Raw genomic sequence first — 10,006 nt, forward strand, 5'->3', positions numbered from 1 at the left:
CAGAGGGAAGGAGCTAAATTAGGGCAGACGCAAAAGCCTGCTCTTGCGTTTCTGGGTGGCAAAGGCATTTGGGCTTGCCTTAATACTCCTTTTTTTTTCATGGTGGGTTCTGCGCTCGCTGATGTGTTTGTCCCCCCCGGCCTTCCACAGGCTCTGGGAGGGGATAGCTGTGGCCGGAGGGGTTTGGGCTTCTCCTTCTTCCCATGCCATCAGCTGTCCCCGTTCCCGTGCCACGGGCTGTCCCCACGCAGCCCTGCCTCTCCCCTGAGCTGGTCCACAGGGTGGCGGGGAGGGAAAGCTGAGTCGTGATGGCAGCATCCTCTGAGCAGGATGAAGGGAGTAGGAGACCACCAGCTCCAGGGGTCCCACCCCCACAACCCTCATCTTCCTCCCAGAGCCACAGGGTGTCTGTAGGTGCTGCTGACGGGGGGGATCTCAGCCTGCTCCACGCCAGGAGATTATTTAACTAATTTCCTTCAGATTTGAGCCTCCCCAAGGCTGTGCCAGAGCCCTTGGATGCACCCGTGCCATCCAGCCCCTGCAGGAAGGTGACTGCGTTGCCATCTGTCTGCGGTGGCACGGGACAGGCTCTTGGTGTATTACCTGGCTACAGCCCATGGCTCGGACAGCCCGGGACTTTTTTGGCTTGGAGTTTTACTGAGTCCACTGGGTGCCTAAGCCAGACAAGATTAATGAACATTTGCTGAACTTGCTGGAGACCTTGGCTTCCAGTTGGGCTCTGAAGCTGTAAACCAGAAACATGAGAAAATTTGGAGAGTCTTAATGCAGTGGTGGCTATTTTTTATATAAACAGTGGACCTCTGGAGAGGGAGCAGGGAGATGCTGCAGTGTAAGGTCAGGCACTTCAGAGCAATGATTTACTGTCTGGAAGGCTTCCACGCGCCCCGAGGACAGGCTTTGTCCCCATCTTACAGCAACTTGCAATCTCTCCTGGGCTGGATCCCCTCCCTCTGCTCTGTCTCTGCCCCGCGTTGTTTCACTGCCCTCTAATGCCCAGGACGTGTCCCAAAAATCGAATCCAAAAAGCCGAGGGCCATTCCCAGGGTCATCATTAACCTGCTGGAACATCTCGGGCCAGGGCTTCCTGCAGGGCTGGTAGCCCTCCACAGACCATTCCCAGCAGGGCTGGGAGCCACGGCGGGCAGGGATGCTGCAAGAAAGCAGCGTGGCGTTAGAGGGGGGGTTAATAGCAAGGACTCGGTCTGCTCCCTGCCACCTGGATTTGGCAGGGATAAAGGGAGATGCCGTTTTCCTGAGACAGTTGATCCTGCAGGAACTTTCATCCCATAGCAAGCACAGGCGAGGGGCTGGCGTCGGCAGGAGCATGGGCAGCAAAGTCCCTTGGAGCTGGGTCCGAGAGCGGCCGCTGGGTTTGGGGCCCTTTAGTCCTTGCCCGACTGTGATGACACAGTTGGAAATTCCAAGGCAAAACTACAAATTGCTGATGAATTGTCACTATTCTTGTTACTTTTTCAGGTGAAAGTGCCCCGGTGGTTGGAGGCTCTTGGTGAGTGCCCGGCTCCCGTTGCGGCTCTGCCTCCCGCCTCTGTGCCGGCGAGGGTGTGAGGGCAACTACAGCTGGAGATTAACGGGGCATGGGCTGAGGGGCTGAGGCTCTCCTGCTTGGGAAGGATGCTGTCTTTTGGGCTCCCTGCGGGAGGTTTTGGCAGCGCAGGGGGTGGTGAGAGGGGTTCTGGTGGTGGAAGGTCCTCGGGTCTCAAGGCTCCGAGGGATGGTGGGGGACTTGCTGGCTTCCTCCATCCCCTCTCTGCCTTCTCCCTCCTACAGAGATCATCCCTGTGTGGGCAGGACACCTTGGTCCAAGGAGGAGGAATTGGGGCTGATGGAGCTGCAGAATCGGTGATCTGCCCTTCGAGATGCTGGGGAGTGGGTGGCTCCGGGGTTCCAGGCTGGCACAGGACCCCCACGTTGCTCCCCCCAGGTGGGTGTCCTCGGACACAGATCAGCCCTGCCGTGGTTCAGGGTTGGTGCCCCACTGCCAGCCCCAGGGAGGCTGCAGAGTCACAGCCGAGAGGAGCAGGGGTGTCTGGTGGCTCCTCGGCCTCCTGATAGATATTCCTCTGCTGCTGCATGGAGAATCGCTGCTGTCTTCATGTCAGAGCCCAGATTTTACAATGCCAGCTATGGATTTTTCCTGCTGTACAGCTGGTCTGGCTGCTTGTTGCCGTATTTTTGTAGTTTTAGGGTTTTTTTTACCAGGATTCTTTGAGCAGGCAGTAAAGGAGCAGCCGGGGATGCAGGGGCAGACCCAAGGATGGGATCTCGCTGGCGGAGCCTGGCTGGTCGAGAGAGGCACAGGCACTCGCTCCTGCTACATGCACACAGCATCCCACGCTTCATCCCCTCCTGCCACCAGCATCACCACGTCGCGGGCTCCCCTCACTCTTTGATTGATTTACAGGATCCAGGACTTGCCTTTTTAGGTAGATTCAGGTACCAAGAGAAGACACATCTACCTTCTTTCCAAAGTCTGGGAGCAGCGGGAGAAGCATTTGCGTCCCAAGAGAACACCCGGTGGTGGGCAGCCCATGCTGGGGCGCAGTGTGGCACTCAGGCAGAAGCCCCGCTTCCCTGGGCGCTGGAGGGAGCCTCCCGATGACATTTCGGGGAAACATTTTTTCTATTTTTAGTGGCCATAGTGCACAGAGCCAGGGAGTCAGTACGTGAGTCCCGAGCGCTGGCCCAGCCCCGTCCTGGAGACTGGGGCTAATGAGAAAAGCAGTCGCGCATCTCTGAGGATGCTCGGAGCAGCGGCGGGCTGCCCTGGGCTCATTAACGGGATCCAGTGACAGGAGATCCTGAAGCAGAAAGGTATTTGGGCAAGAGCCAGTTGCCTGCTTTTGGTCTCTGCTTGGTCAAGCTCCGATCATGTCGGGACCAGGGTGTTTCTCTGATTTGCACTATGTCTCTGATTCGTGCCTTGAAGGTCCAAACCTCTCCATTTGCCTGTCGGTGCAAGAGCGCGACACGGCGGTCTGCGACGCTGCGCTGCTTTTGCCCATCTCTCCCTCATTAATGTGAAACCCAGCTCCATGAATCATTCATGAAGCTTTATTTAGTATAATGATTTCTGACATCCAGTGCCTGGGAATAGCATTTTGGGACAGACCGTTTGCGACCAGCGAACTCCAGAAATAATGAGCTGACGTTTATCCCATCTGAACCGGGAACATACAGAAGGGGAGGAAGAGGGGCGAAGCTGCCGTGCCTCCTTCGGAGGGAATCACAGGTTGCTCTCTAATTAGCCAAATGTGTAAAAGCTAAATATTGATATAGCTCTGCGGTTCCCTGTGTCTTGCAATCACATTGCATGTTATTAACCTACATAGTTGTCGGGGAAAGGAGCATCTGTGTGCGCCTTGGCACAGGCAGGGCTGAAGAGGCAGGAATTCCCCCATGTGATGCTGCTGGCACTAACGGGGACCCGGTGCTGGAGCCCGAAGGAGCTGGGAAATGGCTTCTCCTCCGCAGCTGGAGCCAGGGAGCAGCAGGAGCTCGTCTGAGCTGCTCTAAAGCATAAATAGCCCACCCTCCATCTCCAAGTGTGTTGGTATGGGGAGGTGCTGGAGTCAGGTGAGTGGTCTCATGTGGGAGGGGGTGTGTGGTTACCCTGGTGCCTCTGCTGGTGGCTTTGGGGGTGATGGTGAGTTTATGACCCTGACTCTGCTCAGGACACATGTGTTGGCTGTGACTGGGGTCTGGGCTGCAGTTTGGTGGGTACATGGGGGCTGTTGCAGGGCAGGCCCTTAAATGAGGTGCTTTGCTTGGTGCTGGTGCTTTCCTCTCTGCAAACTATTTCATGTGAGAGTCCTCAAGTGCTTTGCCAGCCTTTGCAAAAGCTGTTATTTTTGTGGCATCCCTGCTGCTTGGCTGAATGCAGACCTCAGCCTGTCTGATGGACTGTGGGTCTGGCCCTGGAGCAGAGAGCTGGGGCTGCAGAGGGGGTGTGGGAGAGGGAGCCGGGCAGCCCCAGCCCTGCCTGTGCTGCTGCCCAGCCTCCTGATCAACCTCACACATGCTTACTGCAAAGGAAAGAGTTTTCTATCTCCTCTGCCCCATTTCTGCTTGGGGACAAGGGGACGCTGGCATGCAGGGATCTCCCCCAGATACAGGGTACTGCCAGTGCCTTGCGGTTTTTTGCCTTCCCTGAGCCAGGGAACCGAAAGGAAAGGAAGTCCTGCCAGCATCTGACAGGCTTCCTGGGTGTGCAGCCTTGTGCCGCCGCAGCAGAGAGCTGCCTGGTGAGGATTCCTGGTGGGATGAAGGGAAGGATGGAGCCAAGTGGCTCAGCTGAGCAGGGCACAGCTCTGCTGCCTCTTGGCCATCATGGAGAATGTGGCTTCTGTGCCAGATTGAAGGACCTTCTCACAATCTGCTTGTGAGGCTTGGAGGCACTTTAGGCAGGAGAGAAATGGCAGTGGGCAGCTCCGGCATCCCTGGGACCACAGGGCCATCCTCTGCCAGACCCTGGGGCTTCCCACCATGCCAGGGGCTGGGTGCAGTGCACCAGGGTGACATGTCGGAGCCAGACAGAAGGGACAGCTTCCACCCTGGCTGTCCCAAAGGCTTCCCAGTGACAGCTACAGCCTCCCTCACCATGCCAGCCTGGGACCTGGCTCCCCTGCTGCCTTCCCAGTGCTGTGTGTTCCCCCTCACTGTGTCTGGGGAGGGCACTGGGAAAGGTTACCAGTGCATCGCATCCCGGCCAGGAAAGACGAGGTATGGTCATGGCAAGATTCCAGAGCAGGAAAAAAGGCATCCCTGTGTCTTCAGAAAGAAAATGCTGGAGGGCAGCAGCTGGTGTAAGACAGCTCGGGCCCTGACTGCCCTCTCCCTGGGGCTGGGGAGTGACTCAGTCCAGGTGAGGAGCTGAGTTTGTATAAATCATCCCACAGAAGAAAGCACAGAGTGAATTCATACATCTGTTGACCTTCAGCAGTGTGAGGATCACTTGTTTTTCTGCAGAGGTGTATATATATTTCTTTTATGGTGGGGACCAGAATGGTATTGACTCTTTTCCCATGGAAATACTGCTGGCTGCTTCTCTGGGAGGAGATGGGGATTGTGTGCAGCACCCGACCACGGGCAGAGCTGCTGCCGGGTGGATCTGCTCAGCCAGGGGTATTTTCTCCTCTGGATTTGACGGGATTGCTGGATCCTGCTGGGACTACAGCTTCCCACTCCTGGGCCAGGCTAGTTAAATAATCTTCCCTTTTCAAAGCTGTAGTAATTCTTATTAGACTGGTTTGAGTCATCTCTTGAAAAGGTCTCTCATCACTCTTGAGCATCAAACTGTTCTGTATTCAGACCCTGATCACCCAGTCTCCTGAGCCAGAGCATGAAATATGCAGGGAGAAGGCACTGAGAAAATATTAAAAAGACATTCAGGTGTGCAAGGAGTGTGCTGTGGGTGAGCCCTTACTTCTCCATCCTCTGCCCTGTCTCCATCTCAGAGTGGACCAAAGTGCGTTTCTGTGTGGAGCAAGGCTGCCTCCGTGGTGCTGCTGGCTCCCTGGGGAGCCCCTCTGGATCCCACCCTCTGGGATGTCAGGGAGTGTTGGATGTCTCCTTTGGGATCGGTCCAAGGGTGACTGGCCCCCAAACCCCTGTTCTGAGGGAAGATGGAGTAAGCCAGACCTGCCACAGGCAAAAGGAGCTGAACGGCTCCTGCCCTGCAATGGTGCTGCTGCTGTGACATGCTGTGATGGACGTTCCTAACCCAAAGCTGGGTCCCTGAGTGCAGCCTTTGCCCATGTTCCCAGCACCAGACCTGGTGGGTTCATCACAGAAAAAGGTCCCACAGAAGCAAGTCCTGAGCTGTGGTAAGCCCCCAGACAGAGAAAACCAATCCATCCATCCCCAGGCTGCTCTAGCCCTGGGGAAGCAGATGTTGTGGGAAGAATCAGCAGGGAAACATCTCCTCTCTGGCACAGGACTTGCTGCTTTTCCTGATCTCTCGCCGGCACGTACCTAGGATGCAGAGGGGAACTCTCTTCCTCCCCAGAGACCTGGATCCAAAGGATTTTCAGTCAAAGCACGCTGCCAGGAGCTTACCACAATCAGTGATCCAGCCCTGCTTGTGTTTTGGTGTGCTGCCCACCTCCTCCCAGGTGGGCGCTGGCTGCATGGGGATGGTACAGGTGAGTCTAACCCCTGGTGATGGGAGCTCCCCAGTACACTGCTGCACCGTGAGCTGGGTGTTGCTGGAAACACTGTGCACGGTGCTAGGGACCTGTGCCTGGGGAGAGGAGGGCAGAGGGTTTGTTGAGGCAGCTGCAGGTGGACGTACACAGCTGGAGCGTTGCCCCAGGGCTTTCTAACTTGCAGGGCTCACAAAGAGAAAGAAGCAGGACCCAGGCAGACCAGATGTCCCCATAGCATCCTCTGGCCCCACAGCCATCTCCTCCTGCCGGCCTGGGGCAGCAGCTGGGTGACAGCGGTGACATGGGCAAAGCTGGCTCTGGCTCAGGGCAGGAGGAGGGACCTCTCCAGGCCATCGCATTGGGATCTGGAGGCCCCAGGCAGCAGTTTTCTGGGAGGATGTACCCCTCCTGGTGTGCTGCCTTGCCCTTGTCTCCGTGGAGGAGCTGCTATACTGCGAGGGCATGAGAGCTACCAGCCGAGAGGGACCCCATGCCTGGAGCTCTGTGCTTAATCAAACCAATTAGCAATTTAATCTTGTTAACAAACCAAGATAATTGCAGCATTATCAAATTAGCCAGCTGTATGGCAATGCCTGCTTAATAGCTGATAATAGCTGGTCCTGATGGAGGAGGGAGGGCTGTGATCTGTGACTAATGACCAGCGGGAGGTGTAATCAGGCTTCTCTGCCCTTGGCCCCAGTGCCAGCCTGGGCCGCCTCAGGGCAGGGATGGCCAGGGGAGCGCTGAGGCTCTGCCCCTGTCACCCCATGGCTTGTGTGGCACAGTGCTCCCCACTCAGGGGGGTGGGTTGATATAAGGGCGGCAGAGTTATCCCCCCCCCCCCAGTAGGACACTGCACTGGACAGAAACAATGTCTGATTTTTACACTGAATTTGGCTGATGAGCTCCCAGCCCGTGTTCTGCCTGTTCCTTCCAGGTCACCTGGCGTTTCCAGCCTCCTGCACAAGCTCTCCATTTAGCTCTGCCAAGGGAGGGCAGAGATAAGCAGAGAGGTGGTCCTTCACCATAGGACTTCTTCCTTCTCAGTCACTGAATAATTTCTGGGTCTTTGCCTCCCTCCCTCCAGTTCCTCCGTGGGGGTGGCTGTGGAAGGACTCGCTCCAGCAGATGCTCTCCCCAGCCTTGGCCAGGGAGCTCCCAGTGTCTGCCCTGGCCCACGTGAGGTGTCGATCCCGCAGCCAGAGGTTTCATCCTGCTGTGTTTGTGGGTGGTTTAAATATCTGGCCAGTTCACGCTGCTCTCCGGGCTGCCTGGCTCGTGCCTGGCAGCGGGGATGGCTGGCTCAGCCCTGGGGCAGCAGCAGCTCCCGCAGCAGCACCTTTTGGGCAGCGCCTGCAGGATGCTCCCCCCGGGCAGGGAGGTGCGAGGGGCTGGAGCCGGGCTGCCTGCGGGGTCTGCCCGGCTGGGACCTGCGGGTCGAGGGCCATGGAGGCAAAGTGCCTCCTCCCAGCCAGCCCCCCGATGTTCCTTTCCCCCTGCCGTCCAGTGCTCGCTCGTTTTCCTCTCTCTTCTCTCTGGTGCGTGCAGACAGAGCAGGCTCCGCTCCCAGCCTGGGCTGGGTCTGCTGCTTGAGAAGACGATGATGGGACACGCGAGCCTGGCATCAGCCGTGGCTCCATGTAACGTGGTTGGGGTGGGCTGGCGGGCACTGTCTGCTGGGCATCGGCGCAGGCTGGGCGATGCTCTGCCCCTGCTGTGCCTGGTGGCAATGCCCGGCTCTGCCGTTGTGCTGGGCAGAGGCCAGGCAGGTCCCTCAGGCTGCACACACTTTCTCCTGCTGGTGCTTCTCAGCATTTCCTGGGTTTTTGGCCCCAGCACTCAACTGTACAAAAGTTAGAAGAACCCCTTAGAGCTGTGTGTTTGTGCCCTGGCTTGAGGCTTTCCCAGGCAATTCTCTTCAGCTGAGTTTTCCCCACCAGCTCGGGATCGGTGGGTGGTGAGGGGCTCAGCACCTCTCGGGGTTTAGGTCTATGTAACCCTCCTCCAGCCGTGCCCCAAGTGGGTACGCACAGGGATGCTCTGCCTCCTGCATCCCCTGGGCAGCAGGGTCAGTCCCCTGCCCACAGCCCTGCCTGTCCCGGGGTGTGCCCGGGGGGACACGCTGCTCTCCAGGGCCCCCCACAGCCTGCCAGGAGTGTCCCCCAAATCACCCCGTCATGTTTTGCTCCAGCCACTTCCCATCGCCCTCTCCTCTCGGGGTTTGTGTGGCTCTGGATGGATTTGCTCCCCCGTGCCAGCCCCTACCCACGCTCCGGGTGCGCAGCCGGACTGTTTTCCTCCTCTTCCCCAGGCAGGAGTGCTGGGGTGAAAGCAGCAGCAGGAGCATGTGCCAGGATGAGCCTGGAGAGAGACACAAGGAGGTGGGGAAAGGAGGTGCACATCATCAGCATCCCTAGGACGAGTTCTTTTATTTGTTAAAAGAGCAGCGGGGAAGCGGAGGGAGAGGGCGAGCGGGCAGCACGTGACACCATGCGGCAGCCTGGGAGCAGGGTGGTCCTGGAGCTGGGGTGGTCTCTGAGCATGGTGGCTGTCCCCATCCTCCCAGGAGCTGGCATCGGGCAGGACAAGCCTTAGCGGAGGCGTGGGCAGCTGGCTGGTGCCAGGGTGGCACGGGGATGCTGAGAAGGTCCTCGGTCTGTCCTGGGAGCAGGAGTTCACGCTGGGGAAAGGGAGAGAAAGCAACAGCTTGGGTCTGGTGCTCAGAGTGACCCCAGCCCGCGCGTTTGGCCATCGGTCACCCCACCGGCCTGACGGTGGAGGGCTATGGCAGCTGGACACAGCTCCCTGCCCAGAGCCACTGTCACCGTATCCCCGCTCTGCTACCCGGGGGGTTCCCAAGACCCTACCGTAGGAGACGAGGGGGGCAGGCCGGGGTGAGAGGCATCTCCTCCCGCAGAAGGATGGGCAGCACTTCTTGTACCGCGGGCATTGCCTGTCGCTGTAGCACTGGTTTGGTGGGTTGGGCCTGGCGCAGGTGATACGGACGGGTGGGCAGGACCAGGCGCTGCCTGCGAGAGGAGGGACCTGTTTGCTCCAGGCTGCTGAGGGGCCCTGGGGAGATGCTCCCCAGCAAATGCCCCCCTCCTCTCCCCTCCCCTCCCACAGGATCCATGCAAACGCAGCTCCTTCCCAGCCCCTGTGTTTTTTCTCCCCGTCCCTTATCCCGGGACATCTCATACCTGTCGGCAGCTCTGTCCAGAGGATGAGCATCCCCACCAGCAGGAGGGCGGCCACCGACTTCATGCTGCGTGTCCCTGAGAGGTGCGACTGTGGAGAGCTGGGGGGACATTTAAACCCTTGGGGAGGATGGGGTTGGGCACCCTCCTCCTCCCCATGAGGAGCTGGGCTGGGCACATGCCGAAGTTTGTACCTCTTTCCTCTGCCGTTGTATTTTAGGGAAGCTTTTTGCACAAGATACCAACAGGATTGTTCAATTGCTCAAGAAGCAGTTATTCCATTGCACAACTGTCCCCTGCAGCCACACCTGGGGCTGAGGGACAAGCCAAGGGGAGATGGCCCAGGGCACCATCTCCCCAGGCAGGCTGCAGGCAGTGGAGCTGCTTTCTCCTGGGCAGATACGTTTCTCCAGGTGGTGACCATGCCGTCCTCCCTTCTGTGGGTCCATTATGTGGGTTTCCCTCTGTACCTTGCTTCCACATGGACCTGCAAACCCAACCTTACAGCGTGATGCAGATCAGCGTGGGGCTGCCTGTACCTTCCCAGGGATGATCCTTTGAGGTTTTCCCAGAGGAAACCTGCCCCAGCCCCACACCCTGCTGGCTCCTGCCCCACTGGTGCCA

General features: G+C 58.2%; 1 protein-coding gene across 1 annotated transcript; it reads right to left on the minus strand.

Annotated features, from left to right (window-relative positions):
• Positions 1-8,609: 8,609 nt before the first annotated feature.
• LOC134522639 (caltrin-like protein 2) lies at positions 8,610-9,463 on the minus strand. The gene is made up of 3 exons (XM_063350457.1): positions 9,386-9,463; positions 9,053-9,214; positions 8,610-8,865 (listed from the first exon to the last, which is right to left on the minus strand). Exons 1-3 carry the CDS (start codon positions 9,447-9,449, stop codon positions 8,861-8,863), a joined length of 231 nt encoding a protein of 76 aa, XP_063206527.1. The 5' UTR covers positions 9,450-9,463; the 3' UTR covers positions 8,610-8,860.
• Between the last annotated feature and the right edge of the window lie 543 nt (positions 9,464-10,006).

Source organism: Chroicocephalus ridibundus, chromosome 12, assembly GCF_963924245.1.
Source record: "Chroicocephalus ridibundus chromosome 12, bChrRid1.1, whole genome shotgun sequence".
In the NCBI taxonomy this organism is placed as follows: Eukaryota; Metazoa; Chordata; class Aves; order Charadriiformes; family Laridae; genus Chroicocephalus; species Chroicocephalus ridibundus.